General features: G+C 39.1%; 1 protein-coding gene across 1 annotated transcript in view; it reads left to right on the plus strand.

Moving 5' to 3' along the window:
• The window catches only part of NVL (nuclear VCP like), a 103,573-nt gene that overhangs the window by 53,530 nt on the left and 31,299 nt on the right, over positions 1 to 18,744 (plus strand). The window contains exons 18-19 of the mRNA XM_065871782.1: positions 659 to 758; positions 18,098 to 18,204. Coding sequence (XP_065727854.1) covers positions 659 to 758; positions 18,098 to 18,204 — 207 coding nt within the window. The remainder of the gene's footprint in view (positions 1 to 658; positions 759 to 18,097; positions 18,205 to 18,744) is intronic.

The following is an 18,744-nucleotide window of genomic DNA, read 5'->3' on the forward strand; positions in this document are numbered from 1 at the left end:
TTCAACTTTGTACTGCATGCTTCAAGGAAAAGAGAAAAGGCCTCAGTGTCCCAGCTGAAAGCTCTGGAATATCCAGTATCCTGGGGAGTCTGATCTGGCATTCAAAAGCTGAGTCTAGATTTGCCCAAAGGGAAATTCGTTGTGGCTATTAGATCTTCTTTTAAAAATTTATTTTATTGGAGTATAATTGATTTACAATGTGTTAATTTCTACTGTACAGCAAATTGATTCAGTTAGACACATATATATTCTTTTTCATATTCATTTTTATGGTTTATCACAGGATATTGAATATAATTCTCAGTTCTTAGATCTTTGGATAACTCAGAGGCATAAGACTGTGGGATCAGCTAAGCCTGAGATTGAATTTCATCTCTACCCTTATGTAGCTTTGAGACCTTGGACAAATAGCCTCTCTAAGCCTCAGTTTCCTCATCTGAATTGTGGATGATAGCAGGATTGCTGGGGAAGCACACTGATGAGAATATGTTTTGCACAGTGCTTAGATATAGTGACTTCTCAGGAAATAATTGTTATATCTTTTGACAAAAGCTTTCATTCAAGTTAGCAAATGTATTATTTTGCATGGAAAAAAAAAAACTGGTGATGTATTTTTCTTTTATTGGGAGCTGATGTAGCTGTATTTATTTGTTTTTAGACAGGGGCAAGTGTCCGGGTGGTAAATCAGCTACTTACAGAGATGGATGGTCTGGAAACACGTCAGCAGGTTTTTATTATGGCAGCCACTAACAGACCAGGTAAGAAAGAAGAATATAAAACAGATGAGTCTAAAAACGTACAGCGTTTATGAACAGTATAATTTATATACGTCCTAGTAAAGGAAGAATAAGTTTGGGAAATCCCTTTTTGGTTCATAAGTTGGAATAAAACCTTAGAAAGCTTTTATGTAAGCTATAGTAAAAACAAAAAATAAAAAAAACAGTATAACATTATTGCTTGGATTCTGTAAGATTTTTTTTCTGTGTTGTGCATAGAAAATTGTCTTGTTAGCAGAGAACCCTTGTAACATACACTTTTGACCACAAAGTATTATCAGAATTTATGTCCTATGGTTTCTCTCAAGCTTATAGGAGACAAGAACCAGTCTCTTTTTCAGTGTTATCTGAAGGTTAAAGATAGGTTTTTAAGGTTTTATACTGGAAGCATGTCCATATACCTGCACTTAACTATTTTTTTAAATTGTTAAAAAGCCTAAGTACTAGTGAGGGATTTAGAAAAAGTCTCAAAACTTCAAAAGTACTGAAGGTGGCTTTTACTTTGGGTCCTCAGTTCTCTTCATATTGTTTAATACTTTGCCATCCACATGCGCCGCTGTATCATAGCTGCTCCTGCATTGATATTTGTGTTAACTATGTCTACTGGCAGTGACTTGGGACTTTAATTGCTTAAATGGATTTTTCAGTTTTCAAGCTGATGTAATTTTTCTTGTAAGTTAGTACAGATACTAAAACCTTCATGAATTATATACCATTTCCTTTTAAATTGAAAAATCGAAAGGTTTGAATTAGACTCTTACCTTTGAATTAGAAATACTCTGAGTTAGGCAGAACTGGGTTTGAGTCCTGGCTCTAGCACTTCATATTTTACTAACTGTTCTCTTTCAACCCTAACTAGTGTATACCAACTGAGTAGGTTATAATTCAGGTCTGACACTAACCACCTGAAGTTAATGTCAGAACCTGCAGGTCAAGGGGTCAGTTGTCTACAAGACTGCCCTATGTCAGATACCAGATGCAAGTGGTGTCTCCAGGACACACGCACTTCTGACCAGCCTGCTACAAACTTGGGGATTCCCGTCACCCCTTTCAGGTTCACTAATTTGCTAAAAAGACTAACAAAATGAAGAAAAGCACTATACTTACAATTACAGTTTATTATAAAGGGTACACTTAGGGCTGGGTCTCAGAGGGAGTGCAGAGCTTCCATGCCCTCTCTCCATGGAGTCAGGGCACATCACCCTCCTGGCACATCACTGTGTTCATCAGCGAGGAATCTCCCTCAAGTTTGATGTCCAGAGTTTTTATTGGGATTTTGTTATGTATCCATGATTGACTGACTCATTGGCCATGTGACTGAACTCAGTCTCCAGCCCCGCCCTACCTCCCCAGATGTCTGGCTCCAAGTTCTAACCCTCTAATCAGATGGTAAGTTGTTCTGGTAACCAGCCCCATCCTGAAGTTACCTGCAGGGCCAACCTTGAGTCATCTCATTAGCACAATAAAGACACTCCTGTTACTCAGAAAGCTCTAGCCAGGAACCAGGGGCAAAGACCAAATGTATTTATTCCTTATTATGCCACATTAATCCTGGGCATGTATTACTTCATCTTGCTAACCAGTACTTCCTCATCTATAAAATGAGGATAATAACACCAAATAGGCAGTATTGTCCCAAAGCTTAAGTGATATTGGTAATGTATCTGTCATAGTGCGTGGCAAGTAGCTGTTTAGTATCATTATCATTATCATGAGCACTTTGGGTATTAGCAGTAGGAGCAGTCATTAGGTCATAAAATCAGAGAGTCATCCTCGAAGAAACCTTGAAAGTCTGTCAGATTTGGACAGAATCACATCCTACCTTTCCTGAGCAGCTACAGATTTTTCTAGTAGATTTCAAGAAGACAGTCTTTGGTGTGCTCTAATAACCTATTCTGTCTTTAACCGTACTCACCATTTTTCATATTTGTTTATTGTAAACACTCTTATCTTTTAGTTTAATCTCTGTAGATTAGAAAATAACAGGTCCTTCAGTGTTACTCAAATAATAGGTCCTTCAATGTTACTACTAGGTTTTACTTAAATCCCTTCCTTCAAAAGGGTTCAGGTACGTTACCTTTCCTCATGGTTTTTTTTTTTTTTCCTCCGATCTCTTTATTCATCTTTGAATTCCTTAGGATTCTCCAGATTCTCCTTAGTTGTAAAACCCAGAACTGAGTACAGTAGTCTCTTGAGTTTAGCCAGTGAATGACAGGATGAATGTGGTACCTCTGTTTTGTTCTTTCCAGTGTTCTTGAGTATTGTCTTCCTCTCCACTGCACCTCACCCATCCCTTTCTCCCCACAACAAACCCCATTACGTTGAGGATCCACATAAATTTAAAAATAGATGTTTTAGATCTTTTCACTTGTATTGATGCCTATTTGGCAGTTCTGTTCCATTGTATTCTATCCTGTGATACTTTGTTTGATTGTTTATAACTTGGATTCTGCTCAGCTTTAAGAATCCCCTTCTTGCCCGATGTCCTGGTCAGCTCTTGCTGCATGGTGAACTACTGTGATACTTAGTGGCTTAAAATCACCATTTTTGCATTTTTCATAATTTTGTAGGTCAGGAATTCAGGGAGGGCTTGTCCAGGTGGTTCGTCTCTGATCCACATGCCACCAGCAGGCATGGCTGGGCCAGAGGATCCCCTTTCAAGGTCACTTCTGGTACTCACATGTCTGGTGCTTTGGTGCGCCTCGGCATTCTGCACACCCCCTCCCCCCAGCCCATCCCCACCACCAGTTGTCATCTTCCAGGGCCTCTCCATGTGGTTTGGCTTCCATTAGAATGGTTCTCTGAGTACTCACATTTCGTACTTGACAGCTGGATTCCAAGAGATAAAGGTGGAAGCTGCCATTCCTTTGAAGGCAAGGCCTAGAATACACAAATTCTCTTGGTCAGGGCAGTGACAGGAAGGGCCAGATTCGAAAGGAGAGAAGTAGAAAGGTAAAAAAAGGGGGAGTTATCTTTAATCCTTCTTATGTATATTTTTCTTTTATCATATTCTTTGTTTTATGGTGCAAGTTATACATTCTGCCTTACAGCTTGGTGTTATAGGTCAGTCATACCAGTATAATTTTCTTTAGTCTCTCAGGTTTACTCCTTCACTCATCAGATATTTATTGAATTTTTATTATATACCTGATCCTACTGAACTTTGGGAATTCAAAAGTTAACAATTCAGAAAAATTCTTTGCCTGCATGTATTCTGACTTGGGGCTGGGGAACAGGGGGTAAATAATAGACAATCAAATAAATAAAATAAAACAGGGTAAGAGGATGGAGAATGACTGGTGTTTGGGGAGAGGAATGCTAATTTAGATATCATAGTCTGGGAAAGCTTCTTCTTCAGAAGTAATGTCAGCACACACCCAAATAATGTGAAGTATCAAGCCATGCAAAAATCTGGGAGAAGGCATTCCAGGCGGAGAACAAACAATAAGTATAAAGGCCCTGAAGTGAGAAGAAGTTTGGAGAACCAGCAAGAAGGCCAGTGCGTCTAGAGTGAAAAGAGTTGGGGGGTAGTGATGGAGAAGTGCAAGGGGCCTTTTAGGCCACAGTAAGGGGTGTGGATTTTATTCTGCCATGAAGGGTTTTTTAAATTTATTTATTTATTTATTTATTTTTGGGCTGCCTTGGGTCTTCGTTGCTGTGCCCGGGCTTTCTCTAGTTGCGGCAGGCAGGGGCTACTCTTTGTTGTGGTGTGCAGCCTTCTCATTGTGGTGGCTTCTCTTTGTTGCGGAGCATGGGCTCTAGGCATAACACGGGCTGCAGTAGCTGTGGCTCGTGGGTTCTAGAGCTCAGGCTCAGTAGTTGTGGCACACAGGCTTAGTTGCTCCACGGCATGTGGGATCTTCCCTGACCACCTGTGTCCCCTGCATTGGCAGGTGGATTCTTAACCACTACACCACCAGGGAAGTCCCATGAACGTTTTCTAAGTGGGGGAGTGAAGTGATCTGATTTTCTTTTTCTTTTTATAAAATATGTGACTTTTAGTTTTACTTTGTATTTTGAAACAATTATAAATTCACAAGAAATTAGAAAAATAATGCACAGGAGTTCCATGTACCCAGTTTAACTCAGTTGTTACATTTTACATAACTATGGTACAAAATCAAAACCAGGAAATAGACATTTGTGTAATTTGTCTATTTTGTTGCCATTTTAGCACACGTGTAGATTCATGTGATCACCACTGCAGTCAATACAGGAACTATTCCATCACCACAAAGATCTCCCTCATGCTATCCCTTTATAGTAACAACCACCTCTCTCCTACCATGTCTAACTCAAGGCAACTGCTAATCTGTTCTCCATCTCTATAATTGTGTCACTTTAAGAATTTTGTATAAAAGTAATCATACAAAATGTGACCTTTTAGGTTGGCTTTATTCACCTATTCTAACGCCCTTGAAATCTGTTCAAATACTTGTGTGTATCAGTAGATTGCTCCTTTTCAGTACTGCGTAGTGTTCTGTGGTGTGGAAGTTCTAGTTTGTTTAACCATTCTCTTCTGGGGGCATTATGATCATTTCCAGTTTTTGACTGTTTCATATAAAGCTACTCTGAACATCTACATATAGGTTCTTATGTGGACATAAGGTTTCAATTCTTTGGGATAGATGCCCAGGAGCATGATTGCTGGGTCGTATGTTAAGTATATGTTCAGTTTTTTAAAGAGGTTGTCAAAGTCTTCCTGAGTGGCTATAATTTCTATCAGTAATGCTAAGGGAGATTCAGTGTCTTTGCATCTTTGCTGGTATTTTGTATTGTCACTGTTTTTATTTTATCTTTTCCAAGAGATGTATAGTGATATCTCATCATGGTTTTATTTGTATTTCTCTGATGGCCGATAAGAACTTCTTTTCATGTGTTTCTTTGCCATCCTTATATCTTCTTCAGTGAATTGTCTCTTTGTGTCCTTTGCCCATTTTCTAAAATTGGAATGTGTATTCTTTGTTATTGTTGAGTTTTGAGAGTTCTGTATATATTCTAGATGTGAGTCCTTTGTCAGATATGTAATTTGCAACTTTTTGTCCCAGTCTGCATCTTGTCTTTTCATCTTCTTAATCACAGAGATCCAAATTATTAATATTTCCTTTTATATATTACACTCTGCAGACCATGTCTAAAATCTGGTTTTCAAAACTATGTCCCAAAGATTTTCTCCACTGTTTTCTTCTAAAAGTTTTATGGTTTTATGTTTTACATTTAAACCTGTGGTCTATTTTTAGGTAACATTTATGTGAGGTGCAAAGTTTAGGTCGAGAGGTTTTTTTCCTATGGGTATCCAATTGCTCCACCATCATTCACTGAAAAGACTATCCTTCCTCCACTGAATCACTTTTGTACCTTTTTCAAAAATCAGTTGGTAGGGCTTCCCTGGTGGCGCAGTGGTTGAGAGTCTGCCTGCTGATGCAGGGGACACAGGTTCATGCCCCGGTCCGGGAAGATCCCACCTGCCACGGAGGGGCTGGGCCCATGAGCCATGGCCGCTGAGCCTGTGCGTCCGGAGCCTGTGCTCCGCAACGGGAGAGGCTGCAACAGTGAGAGGCCCGCGTACCGCAAAAAAAAAAAAAAAAATCAAAAATCAGTTGGTAAATACTAGCAATGAACAATTGGAGTTTGAAATTAAAAACACAATACCATTTATATCTGCACCAAAAAGAAAGAAAGAGACAGACATAGACTTAGGTATAAATCTAACAAAATATGTACAAGATCTATATGAGGCAAACCATGACACTCTGATGGAAGAAATCAAAGAAGATCTGAATAAATGGAAAGATATTCCTTATATATGATGGGAAAACGCAGTACTGTCAAGATGTCAGTCTTCCCAGTTTGTTCTATAGATTCAAAGCAGTCCTAGTCAAAATCCAAGCAAGTGTTTTTTTGTGAATATCAACAAATATTCTGAAGTTTATATGGAAAGGCAAAAGACCCAGAAAAGCCACCACAGTATTGAAGGAGAGAATAGAGTTGGAGGACTGACATTACCCAACTTCAAGACTTACCATAAAGCTACAGTAGTAAAGAAAGTGTAGGGGACTTCCCTGATGGCCAAGTGGTTAGCATTGCAGGCTTTCACTGCTGTGGCCTGGGTTCAATCCCTGCTCGGGGAACTGAGATCCCACAAGCCATGTGGGGCAGGGAAAAAAAAAAAAAAGAGCGATTTATTTAAAAAAACGAAAAAAGTGTAATATTGATGAAAGAATAAGGTAAATAAATCAATGGAACAAAACAGAGGCCAGAAATAGACCCACACAAATACAGTCGACTGATCTTTGACAAAGGAGCAAAGGCAACACAACGGAGAAAGGACAGTCTTTTCAACAAATGGTGCTGCAACAGCTGCATACTCACATGCCAAAAAAAAAAAAAAAAAATCTAGACACAGACCTTATACCTTTTACAAAAATTAACCAGAAATGGTGTTCTTAACCTTGGGGATCTGTGGTTAGAATTTAGGGGGTCTGTGAACCTGAATGTGAAAAACTTTCATCTCAGTTTCACCAACCCCTAACTGAAATTTAGCATCTCCTTGAATTATGAATGTTGGCAACGAGCCCAAGTAGTGCCTGCAGCCGTCAACCAGTAAAATCATAGCTATTTCTCTGTCACCTTACAGTCGTTGCAGATATCACAAAATACTGTTTATACCCATACTACTCCAAAATTACAATTCTATCAGACCTGCTGCTTAAGGTTATCAATAAGGAAGTACATATATTATCAAATTTTTGTTTTTCTAGCAGTTTGATAACTCTTAGTACCATTGATTTCTTTGTAGTCCTATGCATTTTGCCTTATGCATTTAAAAACACTTTTTTTGACAAGGAGTCCATAAACTTTGCTATATTCCCAAAGGAGTTCTTGACACAAAGGAGTTAGAAGATCCATGGTCCAAGGGAGAATTGATGTGGGCTTGGTGGGAGAAGTAAGAAGTGATCAGTGGGGAGCTGACCCCGCTTTGGGATATATTTTGAAGGTAAAACCTATAGAAAGTGCTGGAATTAGATGTGGATGTGAGAAAGAGAATAAACAAAGGTTACTGTTAGATTTCTTTTTTGCCTAAAAAACTAGGTAAAAGGTTTTGCTACTTCCTGAGATGGAGAGCACTTGGAGAGAAGTACACAGGTGTCTTCAGCTCTAAAGTATCTCTAAAAGGGGGTGAAAATAAATCCATCCCATTTTCTTTACTTAAAACTCAACAAATCAACTATACTCCAGTAAAAAAAAATTTTAATTAAAAAAAAAACTCATCAGTGATAATAACTGGAGTTCATGGATCTTTGCTAAATAAATGCTAAGGACTTTGTTAACACATTTTTGACCAGAGATGTATTATGGCCACAGGCAGCAGTTTCTGCAAAAATCCCCCAGTCAGTAATGTGTTAAGTGTTCACCTTGTTAAACCTCACAACAACCCTGTGAGGAAAGTACCATGATGTATATACTTACTGTTGCAAAAGTTAAATTATTTTAATTAAATTAGGTTAAATTATTTGCCCAAGTAGAACTGACAAGGGTGGAGCAGCAATTTGAATCTCAGTCTGCCTGAGTCCAAATAATCATAATTATCGTGTGAGCACTCATATTCCAACCACTGCAGTGAGTGCTTCCCATGTTCTGTCAGGTAATCCCCACTGTAAAGCTCACAGTAATTAGTAGATTTCAATTAGTTTGCCACCAGATAAGTTAGCAGTGGCAAAACCAAGATTTGACCCTCAGGCACCCACCGAATTATATTTTCTTTAAAGCACAAGTTCATTTCCTCTACATTCTGTACCATAGTCACCTCTGCATACTGAAGTTTGTTTTGTTATGTCTCAGATTTTGAACAGTGCTTGTTTTGTGTGACACGGCTCTGGTAAATTGACAAACTCCGTAAGAGAATGGCCATAATAAGCTGTGAGGTTGTGGATCCAGTTGGTGAATGGCATAAAAAAGAAAAACCCGCACAGGGAGATATCAGTAAACATCAAATGACACCGAAAAGCTGGGCTTCCCTGGTGGCGCAGTGGTTGAGAGTCCGCCTGCCGATGCAGGGGACACGGGTTCGTGCCCCGGTCCGGGAAGATCCCACATGCCGCGAAGCGCCTGGGCCCGTGAGCCATGGCCGCTGAGCCTGCGCATCCGGAGCCTTTGCTGTGCAACGAGAGAGGCCACAACAGTGACAGGCCCGCGTACCGCAAAACAAAACAAAACAAAAAAAACCAAATGACACCAAAAAGCTTATAATAAAAACTGTTGGTCCTCTGCGTCCCCCAGCCCCCATCCCAGAGGCTTCTACTGGTAAAATCCTTGAGCTATTTTTTTTTTTTGCTGTGTTTCCTCCATATTTTCAAATAATATGCTCGTACTGCTATGTCTTATCAATTTCACACACTACCCATTAACTTCTTTTCAATGAATGAAGATTCATTATCTTACATTCACCCTTTCTCCACACACATAGCCCAGCCCACCATCACTGCCACACCATGCCCACCATCTGTTCTCGCCACTCCAGCCTCCCAATATTATAATATAGATTTATTATAACTTCTGGTTAAATCACTAGTCAACACTTACATTACCATGACTTTGAAAAAATTTCTCTCCGCTGACCCAAGAATCGCAGCATGATTAGGTTTCCTTCTCCTAAAACCTTTTTTATTCTTAGATTTAGTAACCCTCATTTTTTTCTTTTGCTTTGTTTTCTGTGTTCCCATTCTTCATCAACTATGTTATACATCAGTCAGTATTATTTATCTAGATAATGTATCAATTCCATTTGACGTTTTGTTTGCTTTTGGAGATCTCCCTTCTGGAGCTTTCTATCATGCTCCAGTCTGGACTGGTGCCATCTAGGTCTGTGATATAAATGGCTGTCATTTCAAGACTTCCCTTTCCTGCTTTCCTTTGTTTTGCACTGTTTCTGATCTTATGTTTGTCTCTTGCTTTACTCTTAAATTTTGCTAGAGCTTATCTTTCAGTGGCTTTCTTAAGAAAGGTCATGTAGGAGGTAAATTTTTTTTGAATTCTTATATATGTGAAAATATCTTTATTCTAGTCTCATTATTGATTGGTAGCCTGGCTGGATATAGAATTTTGAGTTGAAAATTTTGTTTTTTGTAATTTGTAGGCATTGCTTTTTTTCTTTTAAAAGTTCTGTGTCATTCTGATCCTTTTTATGTGACTTTTTTGTTTGTTTCACTTGTATGCTTCACACTTGGTGGGTTTTAAGCCTCTTGAATTGATCTACTAAAGTTCTTCTTTTCACCTATTTTCCATCTCTGTCTTTATCCTTTTTCCCTAATTTTTGAGGTACTGATTTTTAGGAAGTAAATTAAAATCCTGTCCTCTCACCATTCTACCTCTGGTTGTTCTGAGAAACTGTGACAGCCTTCTTCTAATGTGTGGTATACCAAAGTCCATACCCTCTTCTGGAAATAAACCAGTTCCCTGTGCTCAACCAAAGGAGATGGAGCTCCTGGTGCAAATTACATCTTGAGCACAGATGCCCTAAATTTAACTCTCCTGTACACATCTTTGCATTGCATTCTTCAGGTACCAAGTCCTGTAAAGGATGTTCTCATTTGAGGAACAGTTCCCACTTAACCCCTGTCTAGCTGGTTAAAAACACTCCTGAGCAGCACGCATAGGTTATGTAACCCAGATGGCCACACTAGCTTATTACTTTTTCTTCTATTGAGTAGGTGTCTATTTCTTACCAGTAGCAATTCAGTATCTAGAATGAGTTTCTGCTCTCCATATATGGTGCAGTCCAAAAAATAAATAAGTAAATTATGATGTGTAAGCTTCTTCTAGGCAAGGAATAAGTCTGCAGTCTTATATTTGAGAGAGAGCTTCAAGTTTAGGGTTTCTACCTATTGTAAGCCCACAGTTATTTGTCAGATGAAAGAGTGGGTGACTTAAAAGAAGATACTGATTTTATTATAGTAAGATATTCAGCCACTTAAGTACCAAGTCAAATGCAATGCTCCCTTACCTATTTATTCTGAATGGCCTTGGATTATGGTTGAATGCTTCTTGAAGGCAGTTGAACAATGACTTGGTGCCATGGTCAAGCCAGTATATCTTGCCCTTTGGTAAGTACTGCCCTTATAAAATTAACATAGGCCCTGGCATTACTTCTGCTGATATACAGGTACCCTGGTGCATCCTAGAACTCAGTAAATATTTGTTTATGAATCATAAGAAGAGATCTACTTCTGATTCATGAAGGCTGTCTGATCTTATAATAATTCTTCTATTTCACTGGACATACTGATAATCTCTTTAGTCTGAGGATCTAATTTTAAAAAAAACAGCTTTATTTAGATATGTGGTATACCATAAATTTTCCCCGTTTTAAGTATACAATTCAGTGGTTTTGCGTATATTTACAGAGTTGTGCAGCCATACCAATAATCTAATTTTAGAACACTTCCATCACCCTAAGAAGAAAATCTGTGTCTCTTAGCAGTCACTCCCTATTCTTCCCCCACTGCCAGCCCTAGGCAACCATTAGTCTACTTACTGTCTCTGTAGATTTCCCTCTTCTGGATATTTTATGTAAATGGAATCATATACAGTATGTGGGCTGTTCTATCTAGCTTCTTTCACTCAGCATGCCTTCAAGTTTCATCCATGTTATAGAATATATCAATACTTCATTCCTTTTTATTGCTGGATAATATTCCAGTGTATGGATATACCACATACTATGTATTCACCAGTTGATGGACATTTAGGTTGTTTGTACTTTTTAGCTATTATGATAATGCTGCTATGAACATTCATGTACAAGTTTTTGTCTGGATATATGTTATAATTTATCTTAGGCAGATACCCAAGAGTGGAATTGCTGGGTCATATGGTAACTCTATGTTTACCATTTCGAGAAACTGCCAAATTCTTTTCCAAAATGTCTGAATCGTTTTATATTCGCACTAGTAATTGTGACAAGGCAGTGTATGAGGCTTCCAGTTTCTCCACACCAACACCTGTTACCGTCTTTTTTATTATAGCCATGTAGTAGATGTGAGGAAGTATTTCATTGTGGTTTGATTTGCATTCCCCTGATAATTAATGATGCTGAACATCTTTTCTTTTGCTTGTTGGCCGTTTATATATCTTCTTTGGAGAAATGTCTGTTTGAATCCTTCCCCCAGTTTTTAATTGGGTTAATGCCTTCTTGTCATTGAGTAGTAAGAGTTCTTTATTTATTCTAGATACAAGTCCATAATCAGATTTGTGATTAGCATATATATTTTCTCCCAGTCTGTGAGTTGTCTGTTTACTTTCTTGATGGTATCATTTGAAGAACTAAAGTTTTAAATTGGTAAAGTTCAATTTATTTATTTCTTTTTTTAATCACATGTACTTTTGATGTCATACCTAAGAAATCACTGTGTAACCCAGGGTCATGTTTTCTTACAAGAGTTTTAAACTTTTAGTGCTCACATTTAGGTCTTTGATCCACTTTGAGTTAATTTTTTGTATGTTGTGAAGGTGTCCATTCATCCTTTTGTATGTGGATAGTCACGTGTCTCAGCATCCTTTGTTGCAAAGACTGATCTTTTCCCCATAGAATTGTCTTGGCACCATTGTTGAAAATTGAGGGTCCATTTGTAACAAAATACTGTTTTCCTAAAGTTGAAAGTTGCTACCATTAGCTCTTAAATTTTAGCGCTTTTTTGATACTTAATAGTATAGTAGTTGCTTTTTAATCAGCAGATCTGAGGGAGAGTTCCTCCTCTTCAGGCATCTGTCTCATTTGTAAGTGAATGGATTTTGTCCTTAGATCTTTGGAATTGTTGGTGACTTCTTCATTGCAAAGATAAGAATTGTTATCTTGAGTCTTCCACCTATCTGACACAATTAGGTAGGGAACCACTTAGGAAGCTGTAAAAATAATCTAAGATACTTTGAACCAGGTGACACCTGGGAATGTAGAAGGAATCTGAATATACTGTGTCATACAGTTGACAGGATTTGCTAATGGATTGGATATAAATGTGGGAGAATGGGATCAAACATGACTCCAAGTTTTAGGCCTGAAAAACTGGAAGGATGAATTGCCATTAACCAAGATGGGAAGAACAATGGTAGGGCCCTGTTTGGGCAGGTGATGGGAAAAGATCTGGATCTCAGTCTTAAATATGCCGTGTTTAAGATGCCTGTTAGTGGGCTTCCCTGGTGGCGCAGTGGTTGAGAGTCCGCCTGCCGATGCAGGGGACACAGGTTCATGCCCCGGTCCGGGAAGATCCCACATGCCACTGAGCCTGCGCGTCCGGAGCCTGTGCTCTGCAACGGGAGAGGCCACAACAGTGAGAGGCCCGCGTACCGCAAAAAAAAAAAAGATGCCTGTTAGTGAAACAGAATTGTTGAGTATGAGCCAGCTTTTCTTTGAGAAAAGATGTAATACGTAGAATTTTGTAAGAGCTTCTGGTAGAGCATAGTTTAAATCATCTAACACATATATACACACACATACTTTATGGTATATAGATTACTCAGGATGCTTTTTACTGTAATTAAAATAAGTAAATAATTTCTTAAAATAATAAACAACAAAATACTAAATGTGATGTTGTCAGAGAATTTAAATGATTATAAAAGTCCTAAACTAAGAATGCTTTCTACGTACAATTGGGATTCTTTATATCAAGCTTTATTTTGGGGCATGCAGATCTGGCTTTAAGATCTCTGTTTGTATATTTAAGATAAAAGGTGTTTTCACAGCATGGTATTGTTATAGACATAGACATATAGATCATTGGATAGTAGAATTTAAAAATGTTCCCACAAATATCTGGACAATTGATTTTTTTTTTTTATAGAGCACAAAAGCAATACAGTGGAAAAAAGATAGCCTTTTCAATAGTTGCTGGAACAGTTGGATATCCATAGGCAAGAAAAATGAACTTTAATCCCTATCTTTTACCATATGCAAAAATTAACTCAAATGAATCAAAGACCAATGAAAACCCATAGCTATAAAACTGCTGGAAGAAAACACAGGAGAAAATTTTTTCTATCTTGGATTAAGCAAAGATTTCTTAGATGGATAAATTGAACTGCTCTTCAAAAGATGCCACTAAGAGAATACAGAGACAAACCACAGACTGAGAGAAAATACTTGCAAAGTATATTATTTTTTAAAGAATATATAATGAACTCAACAACACAACTCAAAACTCAACAACAACAAAAAAGGCATTAAAAATAGGCAAAAGAATTGTACAGACACCTCACCATAGAAAGTATACAGGTGGCAAATAAACACATGAAAAGGTGCTCAACATCGTTAGTCATCAAGGAAATGCAAATTAAAGCCTCAGTGAGATATCACTGCAAACCTTAGAATGACTGACTAAAATGAAAAAGACTAACTATAGGTCATTTCATGGACGCTGGGTTTGCAAGAGCATCTGCGGGTGCCTGGCGGGAGGGAACCGGAAAGACCCAGCTGAGGGTGTGTGGATTTGAGCCTCCGCGTTTCTAGCCCAGGATCTCGAAATGCATTGTGATTCCTGTCCATTAGACTGTAAGCTTTATGTAGGTAATCTTAGAAACAATGGTAGTGACCAAATTGGAACAAGCTTTTGGCCATTGTGGACCCATTCAAAGTGTGTGGGTTGCTAGAAACCCTTCTGGCTTTGCTTTTGTTGAATCTGAAGATCCCAGAGAGGCAGAGCTAGATGGGAGAACACTTTGTGGCGGCCCAGTAAGAGTGGAACTGTTTTTGTTTGTTTGTTTGTTTGTTTGTTGCGGTACGCGGGCCTCTCACTGCTGTGGCCTCTCCCGTTGCGGAGCACAGGCTCCGGACATGCAGGCTCAGCGGCCATGGCTCACAGGCCTAGCCGCTCCGCGGCATGTGGGATCCTCCCGAACCGGGGCACGCACCCGTGTCCCCTGCATCGTCAGGTGGACTCTCAACCACTGTGCCACCAGGGAAGCCCAAGAGTGGAACTGTTGAATGGTGAAAAGAGAAGTCGAAATCTTGGCCCACCTCCTTCTTGGGGTCGTCACCCTCAAGATGATGATTATTTTTATTTATTTATTTTTGGCTGCGTTGGGTCTTCGTTGCTGCACGCAGGCTTTCTCTAGTTGGGGTGGGCGGGGGCTACTCTTTGTTGCGGTGCGCAGGCTTCTCATTGTGGCGGCTTCTCTTGCTGTGGAGCACAGGCTCTAGGCGTGCGGGCTTCAGTAGTTGTGGCACGTGGGCTCAGTAGTTGTGGCTCGGGGGCTCTAGAGTGCAGGCTTAGTAGTTGTGCTGCATGGGCTTAGTTGCTCTGCAGCATGTGGGATCCTCCTGGACCAGGGATCGAACCTGTGTCCCCTGCATTGGCAGGTGGATTCTTAACCACCGTGCCACCAGGGAAGTCCCTCAAGATGATTATTGAAGGAGGAGGCCTCCCTCGCCGCAGATCCACAGATCTCCAAGACAGAGAACCTTCTCCTACAGCTGGAGCGGGTCCCTTTCTAGAGATAGGAGAAGAGAGAGAAATCGCCGTTCTGGAAGAGAAATCACAAGCCGTCCCGAACTTTCTCTATGTCTCGTAGCCGATCTAGGTCAAATGAAAGGAAATAGAAGACCAGTTTGCAAGAGGAGGAGTGTTGTACAGGAAATAACTTCATTTGACAGGAGTATGTACAGAAAAGTCAAGTTTTGTTTGAGAATTCATAAGCTTGGTGCATTTCTTTTTTAATAAATTTATTTATTTTTGGCTGCATTGGGTCTTCGTTGCTGCACACAGGCTTTCTCTAGCTGCGGCCAGTGAGGGCTACTCTTCATTGTGGTGTGCAGACTTATTTCAGTGGCTTCTGTTTTGCGGAGCACGGACTGTAGGCGCATGGGCTTCAGTAGTTGTGGCTCGTGGGCTTAGTTGCTCCGCGGCATGTGGGATCTTCCCAGACCAGGGCTCGAACTCGTGTCCCCTGCATTGGCAGGCGGGTTCTTAACACTGCGCCACCAGGGAAGTCCAAGCTTGGTGCATTTTTAAGATGTTTTAGCTGTTCACATTTGTCTGTCTGTTGGCACAGTGATGCATAAAGGTGTAATCCTCTATGGTTTGAAATGGACTGTATGAGGCATGTAATATCAAGAATTGTTACTTTACAATGTTCCCTTAAGCAAAATTGAATTTGCTTTGAATTTTAGTCTTGCGTAGACTGATAATAAATCTCCAACTCCTGCCCAGCTAAAGTATGATGTTTAATATTATGGAAACAAAACTGGCAAAAATTGAAAAGACTTTTTCCATAGCTGGGATATGGTATGCAGCTGTAGTTAAGCAAGCAGTCTTTAAAACCTACTGTGAACACAAGCCAGCAGGTAAAAATTAAAGCTGCACCCTTAACCTAGATTAGAGGTTTAAAAATTCTACTAGTGTTCACACTGGACAAGAGGCTGTCCAGTTGGTGTAGAATCGAAGAAGTTTCAAGAAATTAGTTTACCTTTGCTTTAGGTCAGAAGTTCCTTCTGTGATTGCTGTATATGAATACATAGCTCTTTGTAACATGATTTATTTGGAAATTTGAGACTATTTAAGGTACCAGTGTCCTGCCAGTTTAAGGGTACATTGTAGAGCTGAACTTTGAGTTGCTGTGCAAGATTTTCTTTCATGCTGTCATTTGTTATATGTTTTGTGAGAATCCTTGGGATTAAAGTTTTGGTTACAAATTGTTGTTTAACCTGAAAGCCTGGTTTTCCTTGCAAAACTAAAATTTGAGCTTGGTACCAAGTCCAGGTATAACATTCCTATTGGAAGCCATACTTATATTTTCTTGTACAGCACTTCTGAAAATAAAATATTAGCATAACTGTGTAATAGTTGAACCCACCATTACCATAGATAGTTCTTGTCCCATAGAAGGCAGTTGGTTACACAAATCTTATTTTGTAAGAAACAGAGTTGCAGCTTTTGAAGTGAAGGGAGTTTTTGGTTGTCCACCTAAGTGATGATACATTTTTAGGAGTAGAAGCCAGTTCAAAGTCCATGATATTCAGTGATCAACATTTTAAGGTAGAGCCATCTGATACATTATAATCCAAAGTTGCCCATAAAAAAAGGCTTTTATCGTTAGCATGAAAGCTTTACACAAAGCTTTAAAAATTGCTTCCATTTTATATAATTTGAGGTGTTTCATGGGAATTCGAAGTTGATCCATCATGATGTAAAATTAACTATATGGTTCAAATGTAACAGTGCAGAATTGAATAGGGAGGTATGCATAACCTTGCTTTTAGAAATCTAGAGGTGTAATTTCAAATTTTTGTGCCATTAGATTAAATCATAATGCAGCAACAGCAACAAAAGACTAACGTATTGACAAGGATATAGAGGATCTTGAACTCTCATATACTTCTGCTGTTGGGAGTGTACAATGGTACAACTCATTTGGAAAATAGCTTGTTGATTTTTTTAAAGTTAAATGTACACCTACAGGGTGTTATAGCTGTACTGCTTTGCATCCCACACTTAGGTATTTACTAAAGAGAGATGAAAGCATATACAAAGACTTGTACTTGAGCGTTCATAGCAGCTCTGTTTGTAGTAGTTCAAAACTAGAAACAGACCAAATGTTTGTCACCAGAAGAACTAAAAAACAAATGTGGCATACCCATACAATGGAATGCTGCTCAGCAATAAAAAAGAATTAAGTACTAATACAAATAACAACCTAGGTGAATCTCAAAATAAGTATGTGGAGTAAAAGAAAGCCAGTAGTATGTGCTGTATGCTAAAGTGCAAAGGTTTCCTGAGACCAGAATTTTGAGAACCTTTGCCCTGTAGAGTCAGGTGACCCTTAGACTTGTCAGAGACATGAGGGTGCAAGTGTTAGGCTTCAATCTGCAGTGGGAAGCGGGAGTTGAGAGAATTGAATATGTATTTTAGGAAGATAACCTTGGCAGCATTCTAAGGGGTCCCAGAGAGGGGAAGTTTAGAAATACGACCAGTTAGGGGGGCATTACATTTGGCCTTGACTTAGGGTCTAGGTAATGGGAGGCGGACTCGATAGAATTGATAGAATGTATCTCCAGTTAGAGGGAAGGGAGAAACCTGCCTGGTATGTGGGGGGGCAGGTGGGGGTCTTCATCTGAGATTGAGAATCCTGAAGGAAAAGTAGGTTTGAGGCAGGAAGGAGGCGGGTGGACTTCACTTTCTTAAGGATGAGCAGAATCTTTTAACTGTAAAAAAGTCTAAATTACCAACTTTTTCTCTTAAAAATGTACTCTTCCTGTCTCTCATGTTAATTATATTTTGTAAAGGATTCTGTTTCATTTATTTAAGCCTTTTTCCTCCCTTCGTCTCTAGATATCATTGACCCTGCAATCCTGCGCCCAGGCCGCCTGGACAAAACACTCTTTGTGGGTTTGCCACCCCCAGCAGATCGTCTCGCCATCTTAAAAACTATCACAAAAGTGAGTAAAGGAAATGGTACATTTTTGTGTATGTTTCTTGCATTTTAAATACAGATAACTAATCATTTACGGTGCCTAATCACTGTCTTTTCTGTAGCTTTAAATATTTGCCCAGCCTATAAGATCTTTGTTACTTTAAAGGAATTGTTCTCAGAGCATATTTGAAATGGAATAGAAGCTTTTGGAGATGAAAAGTAAATAGATATGGGCCCATTTTAAATATCCAGAGAAAAATTGAGTTTTGAAGCCACAATGTTGAATTCTGTCCTCCATGTTGGTATATGCCAACTTTTAAGATGCCTGTACAGTATTGACTTCGCTCTTTTTATAAAAATCATAAGTAGTGAATACAAAGAAGAAAGCAGATCACCCTAAATTGAACTACTGCAAAATAATCTGCATTAACATTTAGTGCAGACATCGTTCCAAACATCTTTATGCACAATGGGTTGTTGGATGGGTGGATGGTTGAGTGAATGAGAAGGAGGAAGGGGAATAAATTTAACACATTATTTAAATAAAGTTAAATTTATTTGAAAT

This window comes from Phocoena phocoena, chromosome 1, assembly GCF_963924675.1.
Source record: "Phocoena phocoena chromosome 1, mPhoPho1.1, whole genome shotgun sequence".
Classification (NCBI taxonomy): Eukaryota; Metazoa; Chordata; class Mammalia; order Artiodactyla; family Phocoenidae; genus Phocoena; species Phocoena phocoena.